Source organism: Somniosus microcephalus, chromosome 27, assembly GCF_052327205.1.
Source record: "Somniosus microcephalus isolate GS21.2 chromosome 27, FLI_Smic_1.0, whole genome shotgun sequence".
Classification (NCBI taxonomy): Eukaryota; Metazoa; Chordata; class Chondrichthyes; order Squaliformes; family Somniosidae; genus Somniosus; species Somniosus microcephalus.
The window spans coordinates 18,325,116-18,339,686 of NC_141013.1; the positions used below are offsets into that span (position 1 = coordinate 18,325,116).

Sequence of the window (14,571 nt, forward strand, 5' to 3'; positions counted from 1 at the left end):
AAGTCTTGCTGCAAGTATATAGGGCTTTGGTGAGACCACATCTGGAGTACTTATACATGCATCAGAGGGGAATGTTCAATAGATTGATTCCTGGGATTAGAGGGCTGTCATATGAGGAGAGATTGAGTAGAATGGGCCTATAATATCTGGAGTGAAGTTTAGAAGAATGAGAGGTGATCTCACTGAAATGGAGAGGGTTTGACAGCGTAGAGGCGGTTTCCCCTGGCTTGAGTCCAGAACTAGGGGTCATTGTCTCAGGATAAGGGGTCGGCCGTTTAGGACGGACATGAGGGTAAATTTCTTCACTCAGAGGGTGGTGAATCTTTGGAATTCTCTACCCCAGAGGGCTGTGGATGCTCAGTCGTTGAGTATATTCAAGACTGAGATCGATAGATTTTTGGGCACTAAGGGAATGATGGAATATGGGGATAGGGCAGGAAAGTGGAGTTGAGGTCGAAGATCAGCCATGATCTTATTGAATGGCAGAGCAGGCTTGAGGGGCCATATGGCCTACTCCTGCTCCTATTTATGTTCTTGTATAACGCTGCAGATACTTAGATCTTTTAAGTGCTGTTGCTGGCAATCTCTCACCTGTTCCTGATCACGAAAGCCAGATTCTGATGATAGAACGTCAGTTATAAAACGTGCAAATGACTGAACAGTTCGAGTTATATCCATCACAAGAAACAATGCGATGCTGTGGGCAGCCATTTTGGATTACAGCTGCTTTGAAAGGAACATTGAGAGTAAAAATTCACTGACAAAATGTTGTGGTTAAGGCCATGGTTTCAAAGTGATTGTGCACCATGCCAAAATGTGAATGATGCTGATAGAGAACTAGAACTTCATCTGCACTCAATTAGCAATTTATGTGAGATGAGAAGCAATGTTCAAAATTATTATATTTTGGGTGAATGTTTACGAGCACATGCGTGAATGTAGCTGCTTGGCATTTCAGATTTCGTACCGTCACTTCCAACTGTGAAAGGAAATTGAAGTTTTATGCTGCAGCATTGTACTTAAGTTTAATCTTCTTCCTCAGTGGTTCCAAGTTCAGAAGGAAGGAAGTGAAATTTTGGTGGTAGGTCACATTCAAAGATGTTGCACAGCCCTTTGTGTCTACCTATATCTCCCACAGTTCAAGTGTAAGACTCAAATTTCTGTACCACACGTAAAATAAATAATAAACAACGAAACACTCCAGGAAGACAAAGTACTATTAGAGCGGGGGAATGGGTCTGACTGGATTGTTCTAGAGAGCTGGCACAGACTCGATGGGCCAAATGGCCTCCTCCTGTGCTATTATGACTATGACCATGACTAGAGCCAGAATGTCTCCAGCCTCTTCTTTGATCTCTGTGTTAATTCATTACTTAACATTAATTAGACACTGTAGCTTGAATGAAACACACCGACAGTCCAGCAGTAGAATAATACATTGTGCTTTACCAGGTACAGGAAACTCTTTGGTATCCGGCACCGACGTGTTGCCAGTTGATTAAAAATTCTGGATAATGGAGAGGTATATCTACCAAGGCTATTTTTAACAACAAAAAAAAATGTGCAGTATAATTGGGTACTCACCTACAGAATGTTGTGTTAAATGGACCTGGACTCGGACACATTTCTGGTTATTGAGGTGTTCGGATCGGAAGAGACTTCCAACAGCGCCAAGAAGCCGAGTAGTGGCAGTTTGGAGAACCACTCCCACTGACTAACCCGGCCACCGCGGGAGACTCGGACTCGGCAACATTTCTGGTTATTGAGGTGTTGTTTTCGGAGTGAGAATTTTGTCGGTTATTAGAGAATTCCAGATATTTAGGTGCCGTTCAAACTAGAGTTTGCTGTACAATGTTCACATCCTTATAAACCAGCGCATGCTCTGACTTACCATGAGCGGTGCCACAAGAGATTTGCTGGTAATGTTATAAGAAATTTACATCCAACACATATTCATGTTGGGCTCACTTTAGCGTCGCACTCAAACTTCTTAATCGCACTCAATAAATACACAGAAAGAAACAGAAGTCAGAATTTCTAACCTCTGGGTGACCTTGCCAAACAATAATCTTCTTAGGCTTGGAAGAAGAAAGCCACAGGTGTGACCTGCAGCCTGAGGAGCAAATAACCTCTGGCCTCTCAGTTAATTTAGACTCCCTGCCATTTTAGCAGATACCTCCCTCTAGGTGGTGGAGGTAAAAATTCTGGTGACTTAGTGGCACCCACACATAGGAATCCATTCATCCTGCCTTCAGTGCTCCCCGCCCCCCCCCCACCCCAGGAGAACTTCGAGTCTGAAGGAGTGACGTTGTGCTGCTTTCCTCTTCTCCTGGCTTGGTGCCATGCCCTGCTGCCCTCTGGACACAGATGGCATTAAAAATTCATAATTCTGTCCAAATGTAATAAAAAAATATTGGCAAGAGAAATTAAAGAGCCACGCGGTGTTCCTGCCTTACCTTCTTATTCCCCGGTATTCCGTAGAACAGTGCAGGCTAAACAGTGCCATTCAAAGGCTGCTCTGAAGTCTCCGTTATTTCAGCTGCTTGCACCAGTTTTACACTGATGCTTGCACAAATAGATATGCAAATGAGCATACCCAGAAAACTTCCTCTCCAGGCCCGCAGCAGATGTAACACTTTTTTAAAGGCACATTGAGGCAATTCTTTTACATTCAGCAGAGACCTTCTACATCTGAATACTGAAAGTTCTATTATTTTGCTAAGTCTTAAACAATGGGCCGGATATTCCGATCCCTACGGGTGTGTACCCACCCGTAGGGACATCGGAAATGCCGGTTTTAGGCATGCACAGCGCATGTGCTGAAAACCGGTATTTCCGATCTGTCAAGAATGCTCTTGACAGATCCTCTAGTTGCTCTGGAGAAGGGCCTCTGCGGAGGGAGAGTTCCGCTTTTTGGAGACCCTCCGCCCGCAGAAAACCCTTACAATTCTTGCACCTGGTAAAAGCAAGCATAAGGCCTTCTTTTACCAGGATAAGAGTTGAAAAAAAAAATTCACTGATTTATCATTTAAAAATACTTTTTAAAAAAGTTTATTTTTAGCCCTGTAAAAAACATTATTTTTTTCAAAAAATTAAATTTGTTTAAAATAATTTATTGTAATTTCATGTCATTTAAAAAATGTGATTTAAAAAACATTTATTTAAAGTTTTACTATGTTTTTTCATTGATCTCCATTCATATATTTGACAGGTCTTCCTGTCAAATGTATGAAGGGAGATTCCCTTCTGTGATTGGCTCCCCACGGCCCACCTGATCCCAGGGACGCTGCGAACTACCTGCGCCTCTGGGATACGTGGGCCCTGCACACTTCAAGTTTGGCGAGGCCCAGGAGCGGAAGCATGCGCGTCCCGGGAGCTCCTCAGCTAAGGGCGCAGATTTTTCTAGATCGCAGGCCTGCGATCAGAAAATACATGCCAATATGTACTCCAAGTGAGCTTTAATCGTGCAGCATCTATTTAAAATTTTCAGATCATGAGTCAACTTGCAACTTTTCAAAGTTGTGACTATACCAGCGTATCACTCTGCTACTGTCAACAAAGCAAATACTGGATCTTCTATGTGGGGTTATTACTCATTGCTGTATTAATATTGCCACCTGTAATACTGATTATAATATAACTATACTTTTGCTAACAGTTACTTTAAGAGGTCGAATAGCTGAACTCGTACATGAAAATTTCTCAGATCATTATGATTGCCGGTGATGAAAAACCACTTTGCTCTAAGCCACCATTACACAAAAATATTTGTCTCATTTTAATCCATAATCACTTCAGCCGGTCAAAAATGTGTTTTGGGAGAGCGGTAGAGTATCAAGTAATGGAATTCAGGCTGTCTCTGAATCTGACCCAAGTTAAACCTGTATGCATGACTACACCATGGGGAATTAGGTACAGCTAGGACAGTCCGCTACTTGTCTCTGTAATCTTCCCTTGCCCCTGATCCGAACTGCTATCTTTCTTACCTGGCTGCTTACAATCTGGAGCAGTCTTTTCCCGGCACCATCTCATCTGCAAATGAAGAGAGAAAGTGATGAACAATCAGAGAAATAATTCTACTCGTGAAGGTGGACGTGAAAGATCCCACAGCACTATTTTGAAGAGGAGCAGGGGCATTCTCCCCGCTGTCCTGGGCCAATATTTATCCCTCAACCAACAGATTATCTGGTCATCATCACATTGCTGTTTGTGGGAGCTTGCTGTGCGCAAATCGGCTGCCGCGTTTCCCACATTACAACAGTGACTACACTTCAAAAAGTACTTCATTGGCTGTAAAGTGCTTTGGGATGTCCTGAGGTCATGAAAGGTGCTATAGAAATGCAAGTTCTTTCTTTTTACACAAGAAAAGGGACCAAGAGATCGAGAATCCATTCAAAATAAACTCACTAGAGAGAACCTTATGCGCAGCAACTTCGATATTAAATATAATTCCTTACATTTTATATGGCATTCTTTACATATTATGTAGAATATCTTGGAACACTTTACAAGGGGTATGAACTTGAGAGGAGGGGTGCAAGAGAGTATTAAAGGGGGCCTGCTCCGGGAGTTCTAGCCGTCTCCCAAAGTAACAGCAATAGGTTAGTCGGACACCCGCTGTGCTGAGTCTCCGCCATTTCTACATTGCCTTGTAAGGGCCGGAACTTCTGCCTGCCCTTTTCAAGGCAAATGATGGGCTGGGGGCAGAGCGCCCCCTAAGCCAGAGTTCCCCACTACGGAGTCTCAGTTGGGACCCAGTGTGTCATTGTTGACTGGTACGGTGAGAAACGTTGGGAGATGTACCAGCCTCCACAACGCAGCTAGTATGGCATTACTGGTACGGCAAGTGACCTCGGCCCCCAAAGAAAGTAATTAAAAAAAAATATATATATATATATATTTATTTATATTATCTGTATTGGGCAGGGTTGGAAGGAGCCTGGGCATCACCCCGCCACCCCCCCCACCTCATTCCATGGCCAGGCAGATGTCCCAGTTGTCTGGCACGAGGCATTTGGGTGCCACTTCAAGAGGCATTTCCATCTGCCAGCTCCATGTAAATGAGGTGCGCGCCCACTGAACCCCACTAACAAAATCGTGAACTGGTTTATAAAGAAAGAATGAGTTGATGATTTATAGTTACATTTTATATAGAGAGGAAGAGAGGAAATCTTCCCCCATTCTTACTAAAGTATGGAATTCGGGCATTACTCTGTTTCCTAACATTTCAGAAAATACCAGAAACCAGGAGAAAAGTGGCAAAAGCTGCTTCCAACTCCTGGTCTCTTTTTCTGTAGAGTCTGAGGAGACTTAGTTTCCCACTCTGGCCCCTTTCCAATCATCTTTCCATATAAAACACTCCTTCAACTGTGAAACACATTTTACACAGAGGTTTCAATCTTTCCTTTAGCCATTTTAATGCATTGTTTCTCTCGCTTTTTAATTTGGTTTCCATTTTTTTGTGTTTTATTTTTTCTCCTTTTTAGATTTATGTTTTCAAGTTTCTCCATTTCCTCCTATTCTTGATTCTTTTGGTTTAAATTTCCTATTTTCCACTTGTTAAGAGTTCTTTCATTATTTTAATATTAAATCACAGTGAAGTATGATAAAGAATAAAAAGCACCTTTCAACATCTCACAATCAGGTACCTAGGGTCAATATAAATTCATAAATGGAAGCGTAACTTTGGAGCAAGGTTCGGATCGGACTCCCGAGTGCATTCAAGGCAGGATGTGTGAAACCACCAAGAGGTAATTTTAAATAAAAACAGAAAATGCTGGAGATGCTCAGCAGGTCAGGCAGCATCTGTGAAGAGAGAAACAGAGGTAACGTTTCAGGTCGATGACCTTTAGTCAGAACTGACGAAAGGTCATCGACCTGAAACATTAACACTGTTTCTCTCTTCACAGATGCTGCCTGACCTGCTGAGTATCTCCAGCATTTTCTGTTTTTATTTCAGATTTCTGCAGTATTTTCTTTTTGTAAGAGATAATTTTAGTTTGGAGTTCACATTGGGTGCAGTATAATTCCAGTGCAGAGTGAAGCTGCATTTTTACAGTGCCTAGGTGGTCCATATAAATTTACCTTTTAATGTTTATTATTGGAAAGTGGATCAACCGACTGCTCTCTCCTAACATTAAAGGATAGCGGAGGTGAACACAGCATTGTGCTTTTTGCGCCTGAAGTCAATGCGCAGGTTGACCGTGTACGTCCAGTTAGTTATTGAACTCCACATCTACCAGTCTGGGAATAATAGTCGCAAAGTAACGGCAGTTTAGTCACGCTCCTAGTTTATGGTTTACATATAAATAACATCAGTTAAAGAATTGCAGCACTCTAGGCAGTACTTGTTTTGTTGGCGTGTGGTCGGCGGCAGGTGTGTAATACCCCCATCACTGCGGAGCTGCAACCTCCGCGCTGCCAGTGGTACTTTAACCTTTGTTGTTGACAATGCAGAAATCGTAGCTACGGACAACAGGTGGTTCTTTCCACTGGCTCTCCACAAAGGACGGGCAGCACAAAGGTGCAATATAAAAGGGAGAGCAGTGCCTGGACGTGGGTGTCTGCTGGAGTGCTGTTCTCGGAGTGCTAGCGCTATACGTTCAAGTGACTTGCACGTATACAACGTCGAAACAGACACTTGAGAGAAACTTAAGGAGCTGATTTTATAGCAATCAGAGGGAAGAGGGCAAACCTTCACAATAACGAATCTCTGGGAATAAATTTTTTAAAAGAGAGAAATTTAGATTTACAAAGCCATATACTTTTTAAACTGAAAAATAGCTGGTGAATTCTAGGTATGAAGAGGAGATGAACTTCAACCTCCATGCTCCTGCTCATTGTCATAATACAGTGACAGCTGCTGGTAAAAAGATTATGAATGGGCATTGGCGAGAGCAGAATTGAGTTCAGCTGTGATGCTCTCAGGATGGTCAAACAGTCCGCTGACCCTCATTGTCTAGTCTCACACATGAAGAGTGGCCATGTTTAAAGAAAGCGATGCGCTTGTGGACCTGTAGCATAGGCCAATCCTTCCACTCAGGAACGGAGGGGAGAAAACCAGGGATGTAAAACAAGGCGAGGAGACGTCACTACATCACCGGTTCCTTCCTGGACTGTGTCTCGTTTACAAATCATATCGCTAGAACTCTACCTGTATGACTGCGTCCTTTGAACATATCGAATGCAACTCGGCAAAAGTTTACCTTCTGAGCAGCAACAAGCATTGAAATGCCCAGAAGTTGTATTGACAGGTACAGGAAACTCTCGATTTACCAGCACCTAAAATAACCGGAAATCTCTTAACCGGCAAAATTCAGGAGTAGGTTCAGGTAAGTTTTACTTCATATTAGTGGCCGTTCCTGGATCTGTGGCTGTGTAACCGGGGTTCCTGCACTTGTTAAGCAACAGGGACGCTTGATCTGTGGCCGGGGTTCCTGCACCTGTTGCTAAGCAACAGGGAAGCCTGGATTTGTTGCTGTGTACGGAGCTCTTGTACCTTTTACTATACCTCTCTGTAATCCGGACTTTGATAAACCGGCACCACACCGGTCCAGTCAGTGCCGGATAATAAAGAGTTTCCTGTACTGTAATCGGATTCCTCCACCCCCTTATATTAATAAATGTGCCGAGGGTGGAAGGACATAAATTTGGCTCAAAGACCAAAACTCGCAAAGTTCCATTTCCCGTTCATTTAAATGGCAAACAGAGCCCTTTGATTTTAAATGCAACTACTGGAAACTGTCCAAAGCTTCACTTTTTTTTTGGCTGCATATACTTTCTGGTCAGTCTTAGACTTGTCAAACTTCCTTGACTGGCTAAGCGTTTTCAACTGCATCAGTTGAAAGTTTATTGAAATAACAGAATCTGATGTTGGCAAGTGAGCATTAATCCTGTATTCTCAGAACGGAGTTTCAATTTCATCATCACCAGTGCTGCGCCTGTTCTGGAAGGAGGCAATGCGTGCGGCCACCTAATATAGCAACCCCCGTCTGTCCCTACTTTAATTAGTGAAATTACTGCTATTACTAATTGGATACAAGCCAACACACTAGGTACCTCCTTAATGATAGGAAATTGCTGTAAAGCTCAGAAGTTGTGAAAACATTGTTATCTCAATCCATAGAACGTGGGGATTCATTCAACACTATGGTTTGCAAAAGATCACTTAATCAGTTTTGGCGGTGGTGGTTGAGGGAGGAACATAGCCCAAGGTCTGTTGTCTCCATAACCAAAAGTAACAGCGTTTGAAAAGTAATTCATTGCTTGCAGGCGTGGGAAAGCACTAGGTAAATGCAAATTCTAAGTTTTTTTTTTAAGCACCCAGCTAAAATGTCACCAACGTTCCCCATGAGCTGCTGGGCTGTGCAGCGCTCTGCTGGTCCAGTGCAGCCTGGGACCGGCTTATTCAATGTTAAGTCTCGCGCCTGCTTTTTAAAGGGGCCCGCACCCCCAATAAAAAATAAGGAGGGAACATTGCATGTCACCCGTGGGTTTTTGAAATAAGACATCATTTCTGATGCTCTATTTTTTTTTAAAAAAAGGAAACCCATACAAAGGAAATAGGACTACCAACCTCCCTTCAAAATGCCACAAGTGGTAAACATTAACCCAAAATAAAACCACAAGTAATGATCAGGTCTGACTGACTCAAAGATACGAGAAAAATGTGTATAGCATGTCTTGTTTATAAGCTACAATGAAATACTTTGTGGTTTCTGATTGATACTTGTTCTGTAGTAGGGCCCATAAGCTAGTTAAAGCACCATGTACATGTTCCCCATCACCGGTCAGATAATTAATGGTCTCCTACTCATGCACTGGACTCAGAATATGGCTGAAGTCTTGTTGATTTTATACCCCGTGTTGGCTGCTTTCTTCTTTAAAGTCCAGAGTTGATCACCAAATCAAATCTAATTCTAAATAAGTTAGCAATTTAACACAAAATATAAATCTCTCATCTTATGTAGCCCTAAAACTACAAGCCTACCTCACATTCTTTTTAAAAATTCTGAACTGTTCCCAAATCTAAAGCCAACTGCCAACAGAAAACCAAAACTTTAGACCTCAACCTTCAAGCCTAATTTACTCCGGACTCGGTAAGAATCTTCAATTCTCAAAGTGACACATCTGAAAAAAGCAATCTAACCCAAAGTATTCTAAGCTCTGCATAACAATTCAGCCTTGCAGCCTTTATATTAATGGAATTATCTCAAACTTTTCTTTAATTTTATAAAGGACCAGGGACCTCAACTATTCTCCTCGATCATTGTAGTGGGATCTGCTCCACTGCTTGTGCTGTTAATGAAACCCGCTTTCAATATATACAGTACAGTCCTAACTTTGTTATTATTGCTACAGATGTAAGAGTGAAAGGTAGGAAGTTAGATTTTCTTCTTTCTGCTCTAAATTTATATCCTTGAGGCACCCACATGTATAATCATACTCATTGGAGAATCCAGACCTATTATTACAATTGTAAGCAGACACCTCAAATGGATTAAGTAATCAAATACCTCTTATTCTTCTCTCAGTAGTAGGCTTTTAAGCTTCATTATAATGTACTCTTACCAAAAAACATTATTTGCCATCTACCTCATTCAGGTAGGTTCACAGTAACAAAACGGATTCTTTTATTTGGAGATGTATGAATATTATCAAAAATCCAGCAGTATCTGGATTGCACTAGGGATATTATACGTCTCACTGATACTGAAGTGCAATTTGATGCATTTTGGAGCAAGAACATCTCAGTAACGAATGAAGAAAAAAACTGAATTTCTATACAACCTTTCATGCTGTCAGATTTTCCCCAAAGCATTTTACAGCCAATTAACTACTTTATTTTAATGTAGTCACTACAGCAACCAATTTACAATGAAATAAATGACCAGATCATCTGGGTTTTTTTTGCTGTTGGTTGAGGGATAAATGTTAGCCAGGACACCAGGAGAAATTCTTTGCTTTTCTTTGAATAATGCCGTGGTGTAGGAATGTCTAGTTCCTATCAAGAGACTGAGGTTGACTCAGGCGATCAAACAAACGATGTTTAATGTAAAATTAATTGAGTTTAACAAACAGTTGCAAGAGAACCACGAATACAGGTCTAGTCAGTTCGGAGGCTCCATGAGGACTGCTTGGGCGGTCTCGTGGCTGGCGTCATGACGTCATCACGTTTTTCCCGCCGGTGGGGGAATCATGTGCTGAACGGCGTGATGTCATCGCGTTTGCCTGCGCTCTTAAAAGGACCGCGCTCTGTACATGCAAACAGTATATACAAAGATACAGACTCAGGCTGTAGCTAACATATTGTTAAAGGGAATTATATACATTTGATCGGAGTCCCTTAGTGGCTCCGCCACAGTGGGATCTTTAACATTCACCTGAAAGGGCAAACAGGGCTGGTTTAACATCTCATCTGAAGGACAGCACCTCAGACAGTGCTGCACTCCCTCAGTACCGCAACTCCCTCAGTACCGCAACTCCCTCAGACAGTGCTGCACTCCCTCAGTACCGCACTGAAGTGCCCGGCCTGGATTTTGTGCTCAAGTCTCTGGAATGGGGCTTGAACCACAACCTTCTGACTCAGAGGCAAAAGTGCTACCAACTGAGCCAAGGCTGACAAGGTATCATTTAAACGTAAAAAGAATTACTGAAGTTTCTGACTTGAGAAAATGTTTGAAATTAGCTACGAATCTGTAACACTGGATACATGTGGGGCTAGATTTTCAGTATAGGCAGTTTTGGGGCGCTAACCTTAGCGCCCGCCCGAAGTTAGCGCCCGCCCCAAAGTAGCGCCCCGTTGCCGGGAATTCAGTGGCTTCGCCCTAAGAGGTTGGTGGAGCGCTAAAAGAGGCGTTCCACTACTCTCTTTAGGCGCTAAGCCGGCGGTCCAGAGGGATAGCGCCCAGGCGGGGCGCAGCACGGGTGCGGTCATTTTTGCACTGACAGCAGACCCCGTGGTGCCGACCAGCTCTTAAAGGGGGAAGGGACGAATTGGTCTGCTGCCACGCCCTGCACACTGCAGCCTTGCAAAGAGGCCTCAACACTACTGCTCAGCCCCAGGGAGTCATGGCAACGCCAGAGAAGGCCCGTCAGCGTGCCCTGCGCTTCTCAGAGGGTGATCTGGACATAATGGTCACAGCTCTGGAGGTGAGGCGCAAGATCTTGTTTCCAGAGAGTGGGAGGAATCCAACCCACCACGACTACACCAAAGCCTGGAAGCAGATCGCCCAGAGGGTGACGTTCACCGGCGAGGCCCCCAGGACCCACACACAATGCCGTAAGAAATACAACGATCTGACCAGGATTGTGAGGGTGAGTAGCCTTTCCAGTCTCCTCCTCATTCTTGCATGTACACCTGACATGATGGGCAAAGGGACCTGAAAGTCCTTTTGGCCAGCCCTCAGCCAGCAGCATTGGGACAGTCATGAGCATCAAATGGCCATTCGGCACTCTACACTTTGGCCCAGCTATTCCACCATGGGAGGCAGTGGACAGTACATCAGGGCTTCACTCTGTCCAAGCTATTCCACCATGGGAGGCAGTGCACACTACATCAGGGCTTCACTGCGCACTTACAGCCCGTCCTTTCTCTTGCAGGCTAAAGTAGCGTTTAATCGCCAGGCCCGTGCCAGGGGTGGCCGCGCCAAGCTGCAGAAGCTCACTCGGCTGGAGGAGCGCGTGTGTGTGCTCATGGGAGCCCGTGTGATTGTCCCCACAGCGTGCGGTGTATCCGACCCTCCACTGCCCGGCAATGGTAAGGACCTCGCCTTTTGGCCCTCTCGCGTCGCACTGGCCCATCCGAGCTACCTCCTTTGCCACTGTCCCACCAATGCGCTGAATCCCACCAGTCCTAACTCCCTCGCTGACGCCGTCTCCTCACTCTGAAGCTACTCTTGTGCATTCCTGCTTTCAGCTGGTGACGACCAGGACCGAGGCTGCCAGTGACAGCACCTCCAACCAGGAGGAGGAGGAGGAGCAAGCCGGACCTTCGGGGGAACAGTCACGTCCCGCAGGAGAGGAGGAAATGCTCGACACCTCCTCACTGGACGAGTGCCTGGAGGAACTGTCGCAGGGCAATGCAGCTTCTGGGACCAGTGGCGTCCAGCCACCCAGCAGCCGTGCGCGTGGCCCGCGGCCTTCCCCCCAAAGGGGGGAAGGATCAGAGGGGAGTGCTGCTGCTCGGCACACTCGCCGTCACCAACGCGGCAAGGGTCCCCTAGTTCGGCCCCCTCCTCCCCAGCGGGAGAGTCGCGACTCCAGTCCGGACACCTTCACTTCGGAGGAGGTGCGGAAGCTCGATCAGATGGCCGACGACTCGGACCGGCGCCACACGGAGCTCATGAGCGTGGTGGGGCGCATGCCTGAGGCCATCGAGTCGCTGGCGACCAGTGTGCGCGAGTTCGGGGCAGCAACTGCCGCGACTGGCCGCATGCTAACTGATGCCGTCAAGACCCTGGCGGATGTGATGCGCGCGCACACCAGGACCACAGGGCCACTCACTGCTGCCACACGCGCTGTCTCAGGCAGGCATCGCCAGGGCAGGCGCCGCGCTGGACCATCCCAGCAAGCCGGCCGTCGGCTGATTGCTGCGGATCCTGCAGTGCGGGCCCGGCCGAGTGCCACCGCGCCACAGCACCAGCCAGCGCATCCCAGACGCCAGCTGGCCCACATTGCGCCATCCGTCGCCGCCATTCCCCCTCTGGGGCGTCAAGGGCAAGCGGCTGCAGCTGATGGTGGCCAGGCTCAGGTGCGCCACTCAGGAGACGGCCCCTCGAGGCCCAAACGCCGTGTAGGCCGCCCCCCAGCGGCATCTGGCGGAAGGGCATCTGAGCCTCAGGCGCCTTCCCCCAGCCTCGCAGCAGCCACTGGGCAGAGCTTGCGAAGGAGCAGCAGGCAGGGCAGGGGAGGCAAAATGCTGGCCAAGGTCTCGCCCTCGCGGGCCACTCAGTAGAGGGTGTGGCCAGCTTTCCTTTAATATGGCGGTGGCCATCTTTATTTTGCCCATGGTTGTGCTTTTGGAGGGCTTTTTTTTTGCGTTAGGCCGACGTTGAGGCCCGGTTTCAATAAAGGTGGAGTGGCTCCTCCCCAGTTTGTGGGAGTGAGTCGTTTGTTGGGCTTTTTGTGGGGCCCGTTTATTGTTTTTGGGGATTCATGTGGGAAGGGCTTTTCATTTTTGTGTAATAAAAAATTATCTTTATTCATGCAGTCTCCATGGTTGTTCTTCTTAGTGTTTGTTGGCTTCGCCGGCTGAGGGGTTGCGGAGCGGCTGCATTCATCTTCCCTCATGGCCCCTGGCCATTCCCTGACAGGGGGCTTAGAAGTACCGTGTAATAAGGTGGCGTCGTGCGGCCCTTGGCCCTGGTCGCTCCCTCCTGGGAACGTACTCCTGCTCCTCCTCCTCCTCCTCCTCCTCCTCATGCTCCTCCTGCTCCTCCTCCTGAGGTGCTGGTCCAACGTCAGGTGGCAGTGCCTGAGTCCTGCGGATAGCCAGGTTGTGTAGCATGCAGCAAACCACCACAAATTGGGAGACCCGGTCCGGCGAATACTGGAGAGCTCCTCCGGAGCGATCAAGGCAGCGGAACCGCTGCTTGAGGACCCCAATAGTTAGCTCGATGATGTTGCGGGTGGTTTGATGGCTCTCGTTGTAGGCCTCTTCAGCAGCGGTCCTGGGCGCGCGGAGCGGGGTCATGAGCCAGGTGCACAAAGGATAGCCTTTGTCCCTGAGTAGCCATCCTCTTGGGGGAGGCTGTGCCTGGAACATGTCATGCACAGTACTCTGCCGCAGGATAAAGGCATCGTGGCTGCTGCCTGGGAAGCTGGCATTGACTGCCATGATGCGCTGCTTGTGGTCACAGACCAGCTGCACATTCAGAGAATGGTAGCCCTTCCTGTTGCGATACTGCTCGCCATGCTCCAGAGGGGCCCGCAAAGCCACATGCGTACAGTCAATGGCGCCCTGCACCAAGGGGAATTCCCCGAGTCTGGAAAATCCCAATGCGCGCTGATGCTGGCTCTCCAGGGCCATGGGGAAGGAGATGAATTGGCTTCTCCTTCTGAACAGTGCTTCGGTCACCTGGCGGATGCAGCGATGCGCGCCGTACTGGGAGATGTTTGCTATGTCCCCAGCAGCGTATTGGAAGGAGCCGGTGGCATAGAAGTTCAATGCCACCGTCACCTTCACTTCCACCGACAGAGACGTCCTGCACCTGAGCTTTGGCCGCAGATCTCGGCGAAGCAGGTGGCAGATCTCTGCAATCACCCCCTTTCGGAATCGGAGCCTTTTAACACATCGCGCGGCACTCATGTTTAGGTAGGAGCGCTGCTGGCGGTATAGCCTGACTGGGTAAGGCCTACGTGGCCGACGCCTGTAGCCCCCTCTGCCTCTAGCCAGGGCTGCCCCTCTCACAATGCGTCTGCGAGCCCTACGGACATGGAGCTGCAGCTCCGCGTTGGCACCCCATGCAACCCCCATCAAATCCTGGAAAACACTCTAATTTCCAAATGGCCACTTGCAGCGCTGTTGCCTGAGTCCAAAAATACCTGGCTCTTGCTGCTTGAAACCAGTTA

General features: G+C 47.0%; 1 protein-coding gene across 12 annotated transcripts in view; it reads right to left on the reverse strand.

The window, feature by feature from the left end:
* The window catches only part of sema6d (semaphorin 6D), a 257,838-nt gene that overhangs the window by 139,357 nt on the left and 103,910 nt on the right, over positions 1-14,571 (reverse strand). For all 12 annotated transcript variants that reach the window (XM_085968622.1, XM_085968612.1, XM_085968621.1 and 9 more), the window contains one exon: positions 3,987-4,032. In XM_085968622.1, the coding sequence (XP_085824748.1) occupies positions 3,987-4,032 (46 nt within the window). Of the gene's footprint in view, positions 1-3,986; positions 4,033-14,571 lie in introns of those variants that run through there.